Below are 19,435 nucleotides of genomic sequence, written 5' to 3' on the forward strand. Positions count from 1 at the left end.
CTGAAGTCCACCACAAGCTCCTTTGTCTTACTGACATTGAGGGAGAGGTTGTGCTCCTGACACCAGTGTGTCAGAGTGTGCACCTCCTCTCTGTAGGCTGTTTCATCATTGTCAGTGATCAGACCTACCACCGTCGTGTCATCAGCAAACTTAATGATGGCATTGGAGCTATGTGTTGCCACACAGTCATGTGTGTACAAGGAATACAGTAGTGGGCTGAGAACACAGCCCTGTGGGGCTCCAGTGTTGAGGATCAGTGATGAGGAGATGTTGCTGCCTATTCTAACCACCTGGCATCTGCTTGACAGGAAGTCCAGGATCCAGCTGCACAGCGAGCTGTTTAAGCCCAGAGCCCGGAGTTTCTCATCTAGCTTGGAGGGCACTATGGTGTTGAATGCTGAGCTGTAGTCTACAAACAACATTCTCACATAAGTGTTCTTTTTTCCAGGTGGGAGAGAGCAGTGTGTATTGTAGATGCAATGGCATCATCAGTGGAGCGGTTGTTGCGGTAAGCAAACATGCAGCGGGTCAAGATTGAGTGGCAAGACAGAGCAGATGTAATCTCTGATTAGTCTCTCAAAACATTTGCTGATGATGGGGGTCAGAGCAACAGGACGCCAGTCATTTAAACAAGTTATTTTTGATTGTTTTGGAACAGGCACAGTGGTGGATGTTTTAAAGCATGTGGGGACTACAGACAAAGAGAGGGAAAGGTTGAAAATGTCCGTAAAAACACCAGCCAGCTCTTTGCTACAACTCTTGACACTTTCGCTTTAACCGAATACAAATTTCCATTTTTCCATAACTTTTTAGGCCTGTAAAAGACATTTATTTCCATTCATTAATAAACATTAATTCCCTGACACTTTCAGGTTTTCCATGACAGTGGGTAGTATCCTTTACAGCATCCCTCAATGCAATGCTCGACATGACCTTCCATTTCCAGTGAGACAAATGAACCAAAGCAATCTCAACTTACATGGATCATTATTTGATCGGACAAACAAAATTGATAACAAATGCAAAATAACTGTATTTGTAGAAATTGAATGTCACTCACTAAATTAAACATGCAATGTAGTAAGGTGCAAACTATGCCACATACTAATTTTTGAGGCGGTACATACTGACAATATACTGTGCAGTTTGCAGTAAACTACTATTCCATTTTAAACTTATTCTATAACAACATATGACCTAGGCTATGATATCATTGGTTAGTATTATTTTTTTTGTCATGCATAGTCATGGTTACATCAGCTGAAATGTTATTTCAGAGGAAGAGTATGTTATTAGATTTTGATGAATGATACACTGATGTGTCATGCATAATAAGACCAGGGACAAATTTTTTTATTAATTTCATCAAGTCTTTAATGTATGTTTGGAAGAACTTTAAGAAAATATAAATAGATGGCCAAAATACAAAGATCCAAGCATGTATTACTTTTGTTAAAAGTGCTGCATAAAACAAATAGTAGATATATATTAACAAATCATCCTTATCTATAAAACAGGGTATTTATATTGTAAACATTGTGAGAACATATTTACAAGACAATCTGATATGCAAAGTTGTCCCATCCATCGTTCACCTCCTTCGAATCGGGATGACTTTGTTTCCACTGGTTGCAATGGGAATGAGAAGTTTGCGATATTCCAGTGAAAGATATTTCTCTATCAGTATTTTTGCAGGCGTGCTGTCTGTCACAAACCTCTGCCTGAGAAAGACCAAATGAAAAAGCATTAAATGCATGCTTAAAAAAGAATAAGTTATGAACCTATTAGATAAATGTTACCTTCTCATGAGCAGCTCAAAATCATCAACTTCAATGGTTTTACGTTTGGCGTGCGCAGCGTATGCCGCCAGATCGTCGGCTAGCCGATCGAAGTATTTCTTAAGACTACGGGAAAAAATATCACAAATATTGTCCTTTCGAGATGTACACCCCAAAATAAAATATAAATATACAATTTAATCATCCTAATTTCATTGCAACCTGTAAGCTTTCCTTTTAGCTAGCACAAAGAGAGATGTTTCGAACATTTTTAAAAACATTCGTCTATGCTGCTTTTTTCCTAAAATGAAAGTAAATGTGGACAGATTGCATCAAGCTCCAAAAATGACTAAAAACAGCACCATAAAAGACTAGAACGCTACATTCCAAGTACTCTAAAACAAAGCTTTGTGCGAGTAGTTACTTACTAGGCATACCTCTAAAATCTCATTTGTGTGAATATAAGCATGGCATGTAAAGACATGCTGCACCAGGATTGATGACAATGATGTTAAATGACATTGGTTTTCAAATGACTCATAACAATGCGTCGCAGCATGTTTGAGTATGCATAATAAGCATTAATTACATTTGAGAGCTACTGTGTAGGGGACGATTTTTAGCAAATATCGCCTAAATACAGTAATATATAATTTTGTCCTTCTTCCGGAGCTGGACAGCCCCTGGTCACTTATATGCTTTTGCTTAAACATACTGTAGCTAAAGAGAAGTCACTTTTCACTTATGTATTCCTTTAAAAACAGTTCTTCATTGAATGTGACTCAACTGGTTTACATACACTTCATTTATGGCAGGGTAGACGTCACTGGCCACCTTTGTCTTAGCGAAGTGTTTGAACACACTCATGATGTAACTCTTGGGAAGAACACTGTTGCCTCTCTGACGCTTCAGTCTGGGGGCTCATTTGGCAACCTGAGGGGCAGGACTGAGATAACAGGGTTTTAATTTGCATTAGGGTGTTAAGGAGATGCTGGAAAATGGATAATGAGAAGAAAAACTTTAATTAATTACCCAGCATTCAATTGTTTAAGGACTGAGTGTGTGGTCTGAGCACTTGGACTTGCGATCACTCTCTTCTGTCATACAAAAGCAGGAGTTTTCATGGACAGTTCTGGAAGTAAAAGAAAACACAATGCAAAAGTAGATGTTGTAGGTTTAGAACAAGTGATATACAATTTTTAACCAAAATGATTGTTTTTATTGGCTTTTTTTAAATGATTCACAAAAGTTTCGAATTCGCTCAACTCAAAGGGAGATTTTACACTACTTTATGCAACTTCTAAACTAGAGTTTAAAACCAGTATTTACAGAAAAGGTGAAGCAAAATGAATCGAGTCGTTTTTTGCACCATTTTATTTAAATTAACTGTCTGAACGAAACAATTTGCTGGAAAGAATTAGACTTTGAAAAGCATATGCATATGACTTATATGGAGGTATGAGTCACCTGCACTACAAGCGTCATCATCATCTTCTTCCTGTTCATCTGAAGTTGGTGAATGAGGTTCAGGGCTCTTATTGGCTGGCTCAGGCTCTATCATGCCATCTTCCTGTTCATCTGAAGTAGGTGAATGAGGTTCAGGGCTCTGATTGGCTGGCTCAGAGTCAATCATGTCCTCTTCATCTGAAGCAGCTGAATGATGTTCAGGGCTCTGCTTGGCTGGCTCAGGGTCAATCATGTCCTCTTCATATGAAACATCTGAATGAGGTTCACAGTTCTGATTGGCTGCCTCAAACTCAATCATATCCTCTTCCTCTGATTGGTTCATCTCCTCAGGGGCATCATCACCTGCATGTTCCGGCAAACTTTCCTCAGCCAGACTAGCCTCATGTTGCTGCGACATTTGCTCAGATGTTCTGACCTCTGCAACAGGGTGGAGAGGAGTGTACACTGGGCCGTCTTGTGGTCTGATCTGTTCATCAGGAATGTTCTTTAAACTCCCGTTAACAAAATCCAGAAGATCTGAACAGAAACATGTGAGTACTTTAGACCATGAACAAAATCTGAACTATCAATACATTTACATAGTCAAACCTTTTACTATTAGTATAAAGTCTGGGCCACATTGCAGCTTATGTTTGCCAAGATGAAGCCCAGAAACATGTAAATACGACTTTGCATGACATCATGTCAGATTCAATCCCGGTTAGTGATAGACTAATATATCATTTTGGCAGATTAACTGGTTGAAAACAATGCCTGCTTGGCTTGTAAACAAAAAATATGATACAAAAATTGGAGGACAAGATGCATTGTGATGCATTGAGAATCGTTTTATAATCGAATCGTTACCCTTTGAATCATAATCAAATCGAATCGTGAGGTCAGTGAAGATTCACACCTCTACTTGGTATATATAGCACCTACAGTTGAGTACAATCGCAGTTTTTTTTTTAATTCAGCATTTGGAACATGACGTCTCCTCAGCTCCCATGGCATTATGGGACAGTACAGTGTCCAGTGGCGCAGTTCAGAATTTCACCGTATGGAGCTGACCATATGGGTATTTCTCGCCTATTCTTTTATAAATACTTAGGATTCAGAAGTCCCACTCCATTGGTCATATTATATAGTAGGGAAGTATGCATGATAGGCTGTATCCAAATATTACACACCATTTTCTCTGGAGTTCAATCCAGTACAGAGACTCTTTGTGACTCTTAAGCTTGCTGGAACTCCTAAAATAGCATCTCCACCTTCTGAGCGGTGCGCTCTGCGAGTTATTCGATCTAGATTCTGTGATGCATCTACACACCCTAGAACATTCTCCTCCTCAACTTTTTCCTGTTTGGGTCTCTGGTATCTCCACATCATGAGATTCAGGAAGAGATTCAGGAAGGGATTCCATCATCGCCTGCGTTGGAGCAAGTACGATGTCATCGTCAGGACTCAAAGACTGCAGTCTCCTGCCTCTTGGGATGAAGGTACCATCTCCTCATCCTGTGATGGAGACTCCATGTCATGCTCTTTTTCTTCTTGGATTACAGGCTCCGGAATGTCAGGAATTTCACCATCATGAGTTTCTTGGTTTTCTCCTTCATCTCTCTCAGGATCATGTTCTCTCTCACTCACTGCAGATGGTACCAAAGTGTTGTTTTTGTTCGGCTGAGCAGTTGAGCTTGCAGGCTGCACGTAAAGCTCCGTAACATCGAGACCGAGAGTGAACTTCTGCCATGAAGAATCTTCTACAGTTTTTTCCATCTTGAAATACAGAGTGCTCTAAAAAAGAAAGACAGCTTTAGATACGGACAGAATATAATGTAATGCATAAATTCAGAGTCTGTGTGCAAACCTTTGTTAGGGCCCTGCTCTAGACATCTCTGCACAGCCTCGTCAAGCGCGTCCACAGATGGCAGCCTCCGACTGGACACCTTCCGTTGGAGTCTTGCCCTCTCTGTGCATTTTTCTACAAACGGGGACTCCAAGGTCAAATTTAGGCCACTAGCAGAAAATAAACAAATAACACACTTAAAGCTGAAGAAATTTCTGCACCACCAAACGGAATTGCTAAAATAATTGTTTTCAAACAGCTTTCTGGATACGCCCCGTGTTTTCTGTTGATCACACAAATAGATAGTCCCGACCCCAACTCATGCCATTAGTTGAGTCAATGTCATTGTATCGTTATGGATGTGTCGCTCAAAACAAACCTTTTATAAAAAATGTATAGTGCCACAGAGACACAGGGTTTATTTAAAGAAAATTAATGTACAAATGGCTCACTTACAGTTGTCTTTACATTATAAACTGGGACAGGAGTATTTTAACACAGAAAAAAGTTACATAATTCAGCTTTAAGAATGTATCAAAGTGTGAATGCAGTATTGCCTTGTGCTGCTATATAAACTTCCCAGCTTTACTAAATGGGAACAGAAAGCGAGTTAGTACTCATATATTTCTATGTAATACAATTTAAGATGGGCACTTGGGAGAAATTTGAGTTGAGGAGTTTATCCAACCAAGTACATAAATTTTACAAACAATCTTTTTTCTTGAAATCTTGAACATAAATAAATTACTTGTTACTTGATAAGCGTTTCCATAAATAATGAAACCCTACTTAAAACCCTACTGAAATGTACTGATGAAATCAAATCAGACATGACATTTGACATAGCATTATTATACATACTCAGCATTATATATAGTAGATTAATATGGCACTAAAACTCTGTAAACTTAAATTTTCTCTCACGCAGTCAGAGCAGATCACGTGATCTTGCAAATCAGACAGACTTCAGGTCCCTCCCAGTTAAAAAGGCGCTTCTCTCCTGCTCCCTTTATTACATTCGCGTACATGGTTTCACTTTCAGTTCTCACAGATTCAGCTAGTAATCGCATTTTAGAGCTGCTTGTGTGCACTGAAGCGATTTCCACGTGTATGCCCACGTTACGTAGGCATAGGACATTGCGCGTATTGGATACAGCTTCTTGTAAAATAAATTAAAAAACTGTCCACGATACGTATCGCCACATTTTTTAACCACAATGTATTGTGCCACGATACACTGTTACACTCTTACAGGACAGGCCTACCAAAAAATAATGGACTGAGCAGCTTTTACCTCTTTGATCCAGCTGAGAAATCCAAATCATGAGAAACATCCCGTTTCTCCTGAGAAACATCAACCACCTCTTCTGATTTGTCTAAGAACATGTAAAACAATGACTAAATTATGGAAAGAGTGTCTAAATGATGTCTGGGGTAGAAGAATGAGTTCATATTTTGAACAAATGAAGAATGAGTTGAATATTTGATTGTGATTATGAAATGCTTTCGTGCAAATTAGAATTCCTCTGTGCCTGAAGGTACCACGTTCATCTGTACAAACAATTGTACGCAAGTATAAACACCATGGGACCACACAGCCATCATACCGCTCAGGAAGGAGATGCATTCTGTCTCCCAGAGATGAACGTAGTTTGGTGCAAAAAGTGTAAATCAATCCCAGAACAACAGCAAAGGACCTTGTGAAGATGCTGGAGGAAACAGGTAGACAAGTATCTATATCCACAGTAAAATGAGTCCTATATCGACATAACCTGAAAGGCTGCTCAGCAAGGAAGAAGCCACTGCTCCAAAACTGCCATAAAAAAGCCAGCTACAGTTTGCAAGTGTACATGGGGACAAAGATCTTACTTTTTGGAGAAATGTCCTCTGGTCTGATGAAACAAAAATTGAACTTTTTGGCCATAATGACCATTGTTATGTTTGGAGGAAAAAGGGTGAGGCTTGCAAGCCGAAGAACACCATCCCAACCGTGAAGCATGGGGGTGGCAGCATCATGTTTTGGGGGTGCTTTGCTGCAGGAGGGACTGGTGCACTTCACCAAATAGATGGCATAATGAGGAAGGAAAGTTATGTGGATATATTGAAGCAGCATCTCAAAACATCAGCCAGGAAGTTAAAGCTCGGTCGCAAATGGGTCTTCTAAAGGACAACAAAGTCAAGGTATTGGAGTGGCCATCACAAAGCCCTGACCTCAATACGATAGAAAATTTGTGGGCAGAACTGAAAAAGCGTGTGCGAGCAAGGAGGCCTACAAACCTGACTCAGTTACACCAGTTCTGTCGGAGGAATGGGCCAAAATTCCAGCAATTATTGTGAGAAGCTTGTGGAAGGCTACCCAAAACGTTTGACCCAAGTTAAACAATTTAAAGGCAATGCTACCAAATACTAACAAAGTGTGTGTAAACTTCTGACCCACTGGGAATGTGATGAAAGAAATAAATGCAGAAATAAATCATTCTCTCTACAAATATTCAGACATTTCAAATTCTTAAAATAAAGTAGTGATCCTAACTGACCAAAGACAGGGAATGTTTTCTACGATTAAAGGTCAGGAATTGTGAAAAACTAAGTTTAAATGTATTAGGCTAAGTTGTATGTAAACTTCTGACATCAACTATGTATATTCAGCAACTGTATGTTTAAGAGTGTGTGTCGCATATAAATACATTTGTTTAAAAAAAAAAAACTATAGTAGCACGCAGAAAGGACACGTTATATAAAGTATAAGGGAGATTTAAAGCTAATTTGTTTACCTTCTGGTTACTGGAGATCTGGGTAACTCTGTGTGCAAGACTTTCCTCAACAAAAACCGAGCTGATATATCTTTATCTACCGAATCCATTGTTTGTTCTCGTAGATAAACACAAAATATCAATACTAAACGCTGCAACAAGTAATCTACATCTAAATTAAATTTAACAACAAATGAAAAATGTCGCCAAGTCTTACGTTTGGGCTTTGACATGAAAGTCGCGTAATTCCCGCCCTTTCGTTCAAACAAATATCGCGTGATTTCGTTAATCGTTGCTCTCATGGGATTTGTAGTTTTTTTTATCACACTGGCCGTGCATGCATGTAGTGCAGTCAGTCAGTGTGGCATTGAGTTTCTTGGTAACTCTTACTTATGTGGAATTATTTTTTTCTCTGGCGAGGTTAGTGGCATAATAAATGTGACTAAATACCCCCGATCTTGTGTCGATCAAGTGGCACTGAATAAAAAAAGTATCAAGCGTTCAAAGTTGTCTTCCTCAAGAGGGCGCCAGGGGGCTCAGAAAACATAATCCTCTATGAAGCTCAATTCAACTCTGAAGACGTTTTCTGTCCTGTTAGTTATTTGTAAAAAATATGGAATCATTTGAATCAATTAATTTCACAGATTAGTTTCTAAAATACAATATACATATAAATACGCGCCCCACAAACTCTAAATAAATGCCTTTTTCAAGGCGTTATCCAACAATCATAAACGGCTATGATTAGTCCAACCGGAACAGCGCTGAGAAAAGTAACAGGTACCATGTGACAACACAGCTCTAATGTGGAGAAGCGGAAAAATAATTTGTCGATATGTGGATAGAGAAAATACATGAGTACAATCAATTCCTGATCTGATACTGGTGTTGGCACAATAAGTGAAAGGTTGGTCTACATTGTCCGGTACAAATAATAAATTCACCTATAAGCCGTAACGTGTTTAAATTAGATAAGCAAAGTCAACACATGTAGACACACGACTATATTTAGTATATACTTATTAGTTTAATATATTTATAATATTAAATATCAACTAGAACTTGTAGGACACGATCGTATAACACTTAGAGCACCGCGGGCATTAAGCTATGATAATGGTTCGAATCTGCAATATGAGTAAGAAACAAGCAGAGGGGTGAAAAATAAAAAACTTGGTTAGAGATGCCACGAAGTAGGTGGCAATGCCTTAACCATATGTGTGTTGAAGGCCACTAGGACCTCTTCCATCCTTGTCAAGGGGAGTGCTAACCTTCTCTCCTTTCATACAACACAATAAAATTACCGCGTTTTGTAGAATATAATGGGCAGAATGCATCCCTTAGACTCAACGACGGTGACTATTTCAAAACCGAATAAGGTATTGTTCTTTATGATAGATATTGCATGTAAAAGTTTATTTAATTCGTTTTAAATGCATAGTATTTCTAAATGTGTTTTTTAAGTGTTATTTTTTGCGAAACTGTAGATGCCTTACATTGCTTGCTCATTTGCATAGCAGACATATTAGACCAATCACGGCGTCGCAAGAGGTAAACGTCACTTGGTCTGTTTCCGCTGAGTCTTCGTTTTAATGTGAGTAGTCATGATATCCTACATATACTTAAAAATTACAATTCATGTCTTTAGGGGTTAATCTTTTTTAATGAGGAAAAAAAATTACTCAGTGCACCTTTAATATTTAGTTATTATTTATAATATTTATAAGGGACAATATTAATACATGATCATAAACCTATTTTATTAACAATGTATTTAGTAAAGTTAATATGTAAACAGTTTACTTATGTAAATTCAGCTGACTAATGGATTTGCCACTGGATTAAGACTATTCTTATATTTGTAAAGCAATGAGATGACTATATATACAGTTTATATAAGCCTATTTGTAAGATTTACAAATTTTTATTTCATTCCATCTAATTGAGTAATCTTTGACAAAATGTGATTAATAAAACTTACATTTATTATTAATAAAATTTATATTCAAATTAGCCTACTCAATTAAATTTGATGGAATTTTGTTATAAAATTAAAATGTGTACCTTAAATATAGGCTAAAAAAATAAATAAATTGTGCGCACACACACACACACACACACACACAAAGAAATACACTCAATTCTTTGATTTTTTTCCCCCTCTATTTTTAATTGGCACAGTTAACACATACAAAGTATTCAGTGCTCCAAAACACAGGCATAACAAACAGAAAAAGTGCAAAACAAACATTTGGCAGACACCACCAAACGAGACAAATTTTTTTAAATTCATTTAGCAAAGCAGAGAAAAAGAAACCAGGACATTTTTATTAATCAAATTTAAAAATAGACTCTTACAGTGGTTTGGTAGATCACTCTTATTTATAGACTTGTACGTATAGATATACATATATATAATTATATTTATAGTTCTCTGATTTTGGAATGGTGTTTTGTAGCCCAAAAGAGCGGGTATAGGGGCAGCGGGCAATTGATTTTTTTGTCACTCGTAGGCAACATTTGAGCTCAGCTGGCTGTGTGTGTGTGTGTGTGCCATATGGTGATCGTGGCAGCGTATAACAAAGCTCAAAATGTTGAAATGTTAAAAACATTTTGCAATCATTTTGTTCTCAAATAGAGACATAGCACTTGTGTGTATGTTCAAACAGAAGGATGGAAGACAGACATGATGAATTTTTCCTCTTCAGAATGGTGAGATGTTCTCTGCTTCTCAAAACATCCTCTCATTTATTACACATATTCATATTTACAGATCCACGAACAGCTAGTCAGTCATTTATTAGGCTGCTCCATCCATTCAACCTAAAATATACTCATCAGTAAGCGCTTCAAAAAACATACTTTAATAAAAGTTTTCACCATCAAATAGCAGTTTTTTGATGTGACAAAAAAAAGATTTTCATGTTGATGATGCTTACTGTGATTTGCGAAAATGTACTGGGCTTCAAACCTACTTAGATTCAGTCATCCTTAAAAAATAAAACAAAATGCTAAAAATGAAAAAAATATGCAGAACCTCTCCTGGACCCAAAATGATTGAGTGAGAGATTTAAATGTATTTAAATTTTTTTAAGAAATGCTAAAAAATTGTATGTGCCTTAAGTGGTGAGTAGTCGTGGAAGATGATGAAATGAAAAAATTAAATGGACTCCTCTCCATCAAACAAATGTATTAAAATAAAACAGGAAAAAGTAATCAGTTTAATGAAAAACATAAAGCATGGAGTCTAGTTCAGGTTAACAGCTCACATGATGCATGTTAAACGTCTGGTTAACCTGTACATTTGGCTCAGAGTAACATATGGAACCCCCAACACTTCATATGGAACCTTGTTCCCAAGGAAATCGAACCCGGCTGAACCAATGAGGCTGCGGGATTCTTGGCTGAGAACTCCACAGAGTAAAACCATAGAGACACGAACAAAACAACTGCCACAATAAATACATACTCATATTAACAGGACATTTTCATATTCATGTGTGTATACCGTATATCACGTGTTAACAGAAATAGCCCCTCCCCTGCCTAAACCAATAAAAACAGTGCTTGCTTGAGCGTGCTGAGCAACTATTGGAAGGTTAAGAAAAAGCAGGAAGTGTATGGATGAACGAAAATGTAAATCATATGAGGGGACAATGGCACAAAAAAAAAAACGTGTATGAAAAAATGAGTTAGAAAAGATGGTAAACAGACAGTCCACAGACAAAGGTTTTAGTAACTGGAAGGGCAGAGACAGAGCAGGTGTCAGGGCAGAAAACATGCTATTAACCAGTGAAGACCCGCCCCTGATTTGTGACAAAGCAATATGAGCAACCAACGGCCAGCAGTTGTTATCTCCGGGAGGTGGAGTTAAAGAGTCTAAAGGGGTGTGGCCTGATAGAGAAGCCAATTTGTACAGAATTCCAAAACAAGTGACATCAATCAACTCGCCAAAGCCGCGTTCACACAACACTTCACGCTCCTTTCACTTCCATTTAAACGGATCTGAATGTGGGAAACCAGAAATACAAGCTAATGCGAAGAATTCGGATGACGAGAAGACGTGTGACCAACAGAAGATCGAAACGCCAAAGATTGACTTCTTGACTCAATGCAATATATATACATATTTAAAGTTGCATGTTTTTATTTTAACATTGCGAATATGATATTAGTTGCTATTTGTGGTTTATTATTTATCAAAACCAGAAGCCATCGAGCACGATATCAAATCCTATCAGTTTCAGTGTCCGTAGTAATTTTGCATGCTCAAAGCCTAGTGTGACTGTGGCTTAAGTCGGAATTTCCAACTTGCGACTTCGAAACATGCAACCGAACGGCACTTGAGATCCAACTGGACTTCCGACTTGGAAAAAAAATTCCAACTCCGCAGAGATACGGGTATATGACATCATTTGTACATGCCAGCACACAAAGCGAGTTAAACATTTAATGGTTAATGAGTTAACGATTAAAACAATCACTTTTAAACGAAAAAATTCACCAATGAAACAAAGTTTCGAAGTAATATGATAAACAAACGTTTTGCAAATGTTTGTAGAAACAGTTATGTAAAACACGGTAAATTATCCTCTCTGCTGATAATCGTACACCTGTGAAACAAATGCTAACATAGCCATTTTGTTTATCTGTAAGTCATCTTCAAAGCATCGGACAACAAAACATTTTATGCTCTTAAAGTCGGAGATATCAAGTCGGAATATTCAACTTGGATGGAACGCAGCACAGGCGTTTATGAGATATGAAATAAAATTCTCTATATCAAATTTCCTAGTATCCTTAAATTCAGCTCCTTTTACAGACCACATCCCTTGGATTTTAAAGGTATTTTAGTTTGGGATAGGGCAGGGAATCGCAAACAAGACACAAACGCACACATACACTCATTCACACAGGCCTGACGTTTTTGCCTTAAACTCTGCAAGCTCAGCAGCAATGGAGAGCCGGAAAGCAAAAAAAAATTAAAACTGATATATGCAATAATTTTATCCTCATTATAAAATAACAGACAGGTAATAAATCTAATGTCATAATAATATTTCTAATTTCTCTGATTTTTGCTGTTAAAATTTCTCTCTACAGCAGTAGAATTATAAAGGCAGAGAGGTCCATATAACCTCTTTCTCTCTCTCTTCTTTCACTGTTCCTCTCTTTTGTTTGCTCTCTTTATATGTCTGTCTCTCATCTGTCTCACTCTAGGGCAAGTCATGGAGTGTTGGCGGTAGTTTTCCCCACATGTGGCTGCTGTTTGCCCTGCACCATTGAGTCCTCCTTCCATACTTTACGAATCTGCAGTCATACAAACAAACAAACAGATGGTAACGAAAGAAAAAAATACATGTTAGACTTGAAGTGATGAATTCATGCTTTCCCTAAGAAACTTTAAAAGGGAAAGTTCACCCAAAAAGGAATATTCTGTCATCATTCACTAACCCTCATGTTGTCTCAAACCCTAACTTCAAGATGCCTAACATCTCCTTTTGTTTTCCACAGAAGAAAGAATGTAATTCAGGAATAACATGAGTAAGAACTTAAATTTGTTTCATTTTCAAAAATAAAACTTCTCTCATCATTTACTCACCCTCATGCCATCCCAGATGTGTATGACTTTCTTTCTTCTGCAGAACACAGACGAAGATTTTTAGAGGAATATTTCAGCTCTTTTGGTCCATACAATGCAGGTGAATGGTTACCAAAACTTTGAAGCTCAAAAAAGCACATAAAGGCAGCATAAAAGTAATCAAAAGACTCCTGTGGTTTAATCCATGTCTTCAGAAGCAATATAAGTGTGGGTGACAAACAAATACATTTTTAAGTCCTTTTTTTACTATAAATCTCCACTTTCACTTTCGCATTCTTCTTCTTTTGTTTTTTGGTGATTCGCATTATTCATGCATATTGCCACCTACTGGTCAAGGCTGGTCAAAGGTGGCGATTTATAGTAAAAAAGGACTTAAATGTTGATCAGTTTCTCACCTACACCTATCATATCTCTGATGAAGACATGGATTTAACAACTAGTCTTATGAATTTCTTTTATGTTGTCTTTATGTGCTTTTTGGAGCTTCAAAGTTCTGGTAACCATTGTATGGACTTACAGAGCTGAAATATTCTTCTAAAAATCTTTGTTTGTGTTCTGCAGAAGAAAGAAAGTCATACACATCTGGGATGGCATGAGGGTGAGTAAATGACAAGAGAATTTTGATGTTTGGGTGAACCATGCCTTTAAGGCCACTTTTTTAAAACCTGGGTTAAGCAGCGTTTCACACCTGTATTGTTGCCTTGAATTACATTTCCAAAGGTATATAGGTGACTTTACCTGAAACCTGTCAAGAACATGTCCAGGCTTATTTTTAGACCCACAATCAAAAGTAAGCAATTAATCAGATATACTTCTACATTTTTCATGAGATTCACTTAAACACTGATTCATTTCTAGCCCAAATAATGGCCCTTGGTTGACAATTTCAAGTGTGAGAATACCATTTGAAACACAGATAAACATATTATGAATGTGCTTACATGAGTTGCACAATTAAAAAACGGGTTGGACAATGAATATAAACACAGGTTTCTATGTCTATGATTTATATGTACTGTAAGAGTAATTCTGTTGTTTGGGTTCAATTCAAGTAACACAATCCAACATGCATTTATGCAGGAAAAACAGCCAAAGAAATCACTCAAACATTCCAGTTTCCAGAATCAAAACACTCAGACCAAATCTGCTGTTTTCTAGAATGTTTTTGACAAATATCTAGATCATTTCTATTTGGTTTTAGTAAGGTAAACAGTATGGTATGAAATATGTTGGTTTGGGAATTAGATTGTGTTTTTAAGTGTGCATGTAATTTTGCAGACAATTATACCTTATAAGTGACACAAGTTCATGCACTTTTAAAACTGGACTAAAAGTCCTTGCAAAACTGATTGCAACTCTTCATTCAGACTCATTCAGACTCATGCAGTTTTAAACTCCAACCGTTGCTATGAAGAAATCTAAAGTCAGAACAAATGTAGCTTGGTAGTCATTTTGTCACTCTCAATGTGATACACACACACCAAATTATCACACACACACACACACACACTGTTAGTACACTCGGCTAGTACTCTGTCTCACCCTCAGTAAGATAAACCCTCCTCCAGTAAAACAGCTCTGTAGAGAAACGTTCAGAAAAGTTCCACATTTCATATGTCGTAACAAAACACAAACTCTGCTTTCTAGAATAGTCCATTGCTGATTTATATTGTTATTGTGTGTTTTTCCAGTGCTATTATATCTATCTCTACTTACTGTAAGTGCTGAATATGAACAATGAATGTGCAAGCAAATAATCTATAGCTACAGGAGCATAGCGCCAGTCTCTATCTATCAGTTACTCTGAAAATGATGTCTTCTTTACAAATAAACTCAATGTGAGATGACTGATGACAGACATTGATGATTGATGACCGTATTTAGTGATGGAACTGGTACTTACAGTATTTTAGCTACTTTTAAACCATTTTATTACTTTTAGACTAATGTTAATAATGTGTCATGTTGAATATTGACTGTATAAACCTGATATGAATATTGTTAAATTTGATGCTGTCCTTCAGAAACTAGGTTGGATCCTTAAAGGAATTTTCCGGGGTTCAATACAAGTTAAGCTTAATAGATGGCATTTGGGGCATAATGTTGATTACCACAAAAAAATTTACGATTTGTTCCTCATTTATAAAACGTGGTTACAGTGAGGCATTTACAATGGAAGTGAATAGGGCCAGTAGATAACATTAAAGTACACACTGTTTCAACAGTATAGCCACAAGACGTGTTAACACGATTTTAGTGTGATAAAATCGCTTATTAACCTTATCTGTGTAACGTTATATCCAATATTACAGCTTTGTTGAGATGATGACGCAACACTAGTAAACCGTGTAAGCAGGGGCGTAGCAACCGTAATAACTGGGGGTGGCCCTCACTTTTTAGAAATAACTCAAATTATTATAAATAACTAAAGAAAAAAGTGCAGCCTTTCACCTAAAATGAAGCCTTTAAGACCCAGCAGAAGCCTCTGCCAGCTGGTTGCTTTGGCAATGCATGGGCAGAACTAACTCAAAAGCAGTAATCCCATTGGCTAGCGCTCAAATGTCACAGCCCCTGTTTTGATTCAGCAAACCAGTTCGGGTGAGCGCAGACAACGTGATTAATATTAATGAGCCCAACAGCCAGCCAGGTATTAGCATGACAGACACTGAGCTGTTGATAAATGCAATCTACCTTAGACAAGACGTGAGCAAAAAGATATGTCATATCTGACTATTGTAAGTTAATGTTGTTAAACAGATGAAAAGTTTTTACATTTTGGTAACTTTTAGCAAGTTTTTAACCTTGGACCTCTTTATTGTTAGTCTTTTTCACTGAAACACTGAATGACCAATAATGTCCCATGTACAACCACTGGCCAAAAAACTGAAGGGGACAGACGATTGGGATTTCTTTCATCAGGGGCATGTGTGTGACCACAATAATCATGTGTCATAGCATACATCTAAACAATGCTATTATTCTTTGACTTTTCCAAGTTTTTTGTTCATCCATTATATTGAATTTAGATTAATGGTAACGGTGATGTTTGCGGCATATCTATTTTTAGAAGACAAAATGTGTCCCCCCTACTTTTCAGATCATTCTACGCCCGCCAGTACACGATTTTATCACATTAAAATCACGCAAACATGAATAATGTTCACGTCTTGTGGCTATACTTTTGAAATAGAGTTTATTTTAATCTTTATGGACTGACCCCATTCATTTCCATTGTAAGTGCCTCACTGTAACCCAGATTTTTGCTCCTTTTTTAAATAAAAGAGGCACAAGTCAAATATTTTTTGTGGTAATTAACATTAATACTCTAAATGCTGTCGACTGAGCTTAATTTGAACATTCCTTTAAAGGCAGGTTCATTTAAAATGGCTTCACATAATATGAAAACAGTACAATAAGCTTGCACATTTCACCCCATATATATATCTTCCGTTTAATGTACATTTATTTTGAGTGACCTAACATGCATAATATACCACGGCCAAGTGCTGTTCGTTGTATTAAACTACGCTGGACTAATATCTAAAATCACAATGTACTAAATAATACAATCATTTAGTCAGAGTTTCAGTAAAAGGCTGTACACTTTACCAAAAAAACAGTCTAAAAAAAAGTCACATTCTTGGTTTGGAGAGAGTCAGAAGTATGTACACATCGTTGACCACTCCTTTAGTGTCCATTCAGAAATACATACTTGGTTATAAAGCCCTATTGGGATGTAAAGCATTGTCATATGTAGGTTATAGCACCTTTGGCGTTTGAGTCTAGAAAGACTTCGACGTAGGATGTGGGGACGTAACCCTCCTCTTCCTCATTTCTCCGAACACGCGTCCAGCCATCACCTTTGTCCTCTTCTATTACATACAAGAGCTCACCCTCCGTCACTGCAATGGTGCCTTCATTATGACCTAAAGATAGATAGAATGAATGAAAAAAGAGATGGCATGTATTGTAAACCAGTTGGTCTCAATTCGTGGTCAAGACCCAAAAAACTATGCTAAACACATTTTCCAATTTGTTTTGTTGGTGAACTAAAAGGCTGAGCATCAAAGTCTAAGGTGCCTGCTGGCTAAGAAGAGTGTGTGAAATCAATTCTGAAGCCTTAAAAGGCAGCACCCTATGTAAACAGCCAGGCTGCTCAATAGAGTTTGAAACAGAGCCCATATTTTGTACTGTAAATTACACGTATGACTGTATATACCTTCAAATGGGTAGATGGCTTTGCAGGTGCCGATGGTTGGTAGAATTTCTTCATCGGCATCATCAAATTCGTCAAACTCTGGCGTTTCTGTTTGGACTTTGTTCTGGACCTCAGAACTCTGCTCATCTGTATAGCTGCCTTCCGGACTGCTCCATCACACACACGCACACACACACATGTAGATAATAACTATAGCAACTGTTTGACATCTTCGCACATAAGAGTGGTTATAAACATGTACTTTGCTATACTTGTGAGGGCCTAACTGTCAAAAAATGCCCTTACAAATACTGTAAAACCTCTTCAAACTGACATATTAAGTCAGAGTGACTCCAGCCAGGTCTCCTAAGCACATATTAAAGGAACACTCCGGGTTCAATACAAGTTAAGCTCAATCGACAGCATAAGTGGCATAATATTGATTACCACAAAAATTTATTTTGAACTTTTCGAGGCTACAGTGAGGCACTTACAATGGAAGTGAATGGGGCCAATTTATGGAGGGTTTAAAGGCAGAAATTTTTTTAAAAAAAGTTTAAAAAAAGTTTTTTTTTTTTTTTACAATTTCCAATGTGCTTTTTTTTTTTTAAGTCCTCGTGGTCGCGTAGTGCTTCGCCTCAGTCTGGGTGGTGGAGGATGAATCCCAGCTGCCTCCGTGTCTGAGACCATCGACCCGCGCATCTTATCACGTGGCTTGTTGAGCGCGTTGCCACGGAGACATTGCACGTGTGGATACTTCATGCCATCCACCACGGCAACCACGCTCAACTCACCACGCGCCCCATCGAGAACAAACCACATTATAGCGACCACGAGGAGGTTACCCCATGTGACTCTACCCTCCCTAGCAACCGGGCCAATTTGGTTGCTTAGGAGACCTGGCTGGAGTCACTCAGCATGCCCTGGGATTCGAACTAGCGATCTAGCGAACTCCAGGGGTGGTAGCCAGGCCCCGTATAATTTTTCTTTTAAAACTCATGTATTACTTGAGCTGTAAAGTTGTTTAAATTGTAATTGTTACAGTCATTTTAGGGTTTCTTGACATTACATCGTCATGGCAACGAAGTTGTTAGTAGTTGCTATAGCGTTTCACAGAAAAGATTGGTAAGTGATTTATCACACTAAAATCATGTTTACACACATATTGTTTATGTTTTATGGCTATACGTTTGAAAAAGTGAGTATTTTAATGTTCAAAAACTGGCCCCCATTCACTTCCATTGTCAGTGCCTTATTGGAACAAAAATGTTTGCTCAGCAAGTAAAGACGCTGACTACCGCACCTGGAGTCACAAGTTCGAATCCAGGGCGTGCACTGGCCTGGTTGCTAGGAAGGGTAGAGTCACATGGGGTAACCTCCTCGTGGTTGCTATAATGTGGTACGCTCTGGGTGGTGTGCGAGGTGAGTTGTGCGTGGATGCCACAGAGAATAGCGTGAAGCCTCCACACGCGCTATGTCTCCATGGTAACGCGCTCAACAAGCCACATGATGAGATACACGGATTGACGGTTGAGATTGAGATTCGTCCTCCGCCACCCGGATTGAGGCGAGTCAATACGCCACCACGAGGACTTAGAGCGCATTGGGAATTGGGCATTCCAAATTGGGGAGAAAAGAGGAGGAAAAAAAAAAAGAAAAAGAAAAGGAGGGATAAGTCAAAATAAATTTAGGTGGAAATCAATATTTTGCTACAAATGCTGTCGATTGAGTTTAACTTGTATTGAACCCGGAATATTCCTTTAAGTCCTCAGTAGTAAAACTTTTTTCAAATGTATTATAGAATAGTAAGGA

General features: G+C 37.9%; 2 protein-coding genes and 1 non-coding gene across 23 annotated transcripts in view; all 3 read right to left on the reverse strand.

Annotated features, from left to right (window-relative positions):
• Positions 1-1,384: 1,384 nt before the first annotated feature.
• On the reverse strand, positions 1,385-8,065 carry LOC127430993 (fibrous sheath CABYR-binding protein-like). 7 transcript variants are annotated; one of them, XR_007895515.1, is made up of 8 exons: positions 7,845-8,065; positions 5,092-5,240; positions 4,415-5,018; positions 3,246-3,761; positions 2,811-2,910; positions 2,578-2,724; positions 1,800-1,904; positions 1,385-1,721 (listed from the first exon to the last, which is right to left on the reverse strand). XR_007895515.1 is itself a non-coding variant. In XM_051681161.1 (5 exons), the coding sequence occupies exons 3-5, from the start codon at positions 4,611-4,613 to the stop codon at positions 2,879-2,881; spliced, it is 747 nt and encodes a 248-aa protein (XP_051537121.1). In that variant the 5' UTR covers positions 4,614-5,018; positions 5,092-5,240; positions 7,845-8,065; the 3' UTR covers positions 2,733-2,878. The 7 variants fall into 7 exon arrangements, 1 of the variants encoding a protein (XP_051537121.1); XR_007895516.1 differs by lacking the exon at positions 1,800-1,904; XR_007895514.1 differs by having other exon boundaries at positions 1,385-1,904.
• Positions 8,066-8,988: 923 nt separating this feature from the next.
• LOC127431392 (U6atac minor spliceosomal RNA) lies at positions 8,989-9,116 on the reverse strand. The gene has a single exon (XR_007895595.1). It is a non-coding gene; the product is annotated as a U6atac minor spliceosomal RNA (small nuclear RNA).
• A 1,914-nt stretch (positions 9,117-11,030) lies between these two features.
• Positions 11,031-19,435, reverse strand: part of LOC127430978 (formin-binding protein 1-like) — a 93,680-nt gene continuing 85,275 nt past the window's right edge. For 9 of the 15 annotated variants that reach the window (XM_051681120.1, XM_051681125.1, XM_051681124.1 and 6 more), the window contains 2 exons: positions 17,645-17,793; positions 17,173-17,351 (listed from right to left, as the gene is read on the reverse strand). In XM_051681120.1, the coding sequence (XP_051537080.1) occupies positions 17,173-17,351; positions 17,645-17,793 (328 nt within the window). Of the gene's footprint in view, positions 13,134-17,172; positions 17,352-17,644; positions 17,794-19,435 lie in introns of those variants that run through there. The other 6 variants (XM_051681119.1, XM_051681128.1, XM_051681131.1 and 3 more) reach the window with 3 other exon arrangements.

This window comes from Myxocyprinus asiaticus, chromosome 40 (assembly GCF_019703515.2).
Source record: "Myxocyprinus asiaticus isolate MX2 ecotype Aquarium Trade chromosome 40, UBuf_Myxa_2, whole genome shotgun sequence".
Taxonomy (NCBI): domain Eukaryota; kingdom Metazoa; phylum Chordata; class Actinopteri; order Cypriniformes; family Catostomidae; genus Myxocyprinus; species Myxocyprinus asiaticus.

What these genes read in the sequence shown, in the direction of transcription:
- LOC127430993 (XM_051681161.1), bottom strand. Translation starts at nt 4,613, where the DNA reads ATGATGTGGAGATACCAGAGACCCAAACAGGAAAAAGTTGAGGAGGAG. An exon ending in ATTGAACTCCAGAGAAAATG is followed by an intron (nt 3,762 to 4,414) that starts GTGTGTAATATT and finishes GTTTCTGTTCAG; the next exon opens with ATCTTCTGGATTTTGTTAAC. An exon ending in TGATGACGCTTGTAGTGCAG is followed by an intron (nt 2,911 to 3,245) that starts GTGACTCATACC and finishes TTTTACTTCCAG; the next exon opens with AACTGTCCATGAAAACTCCT.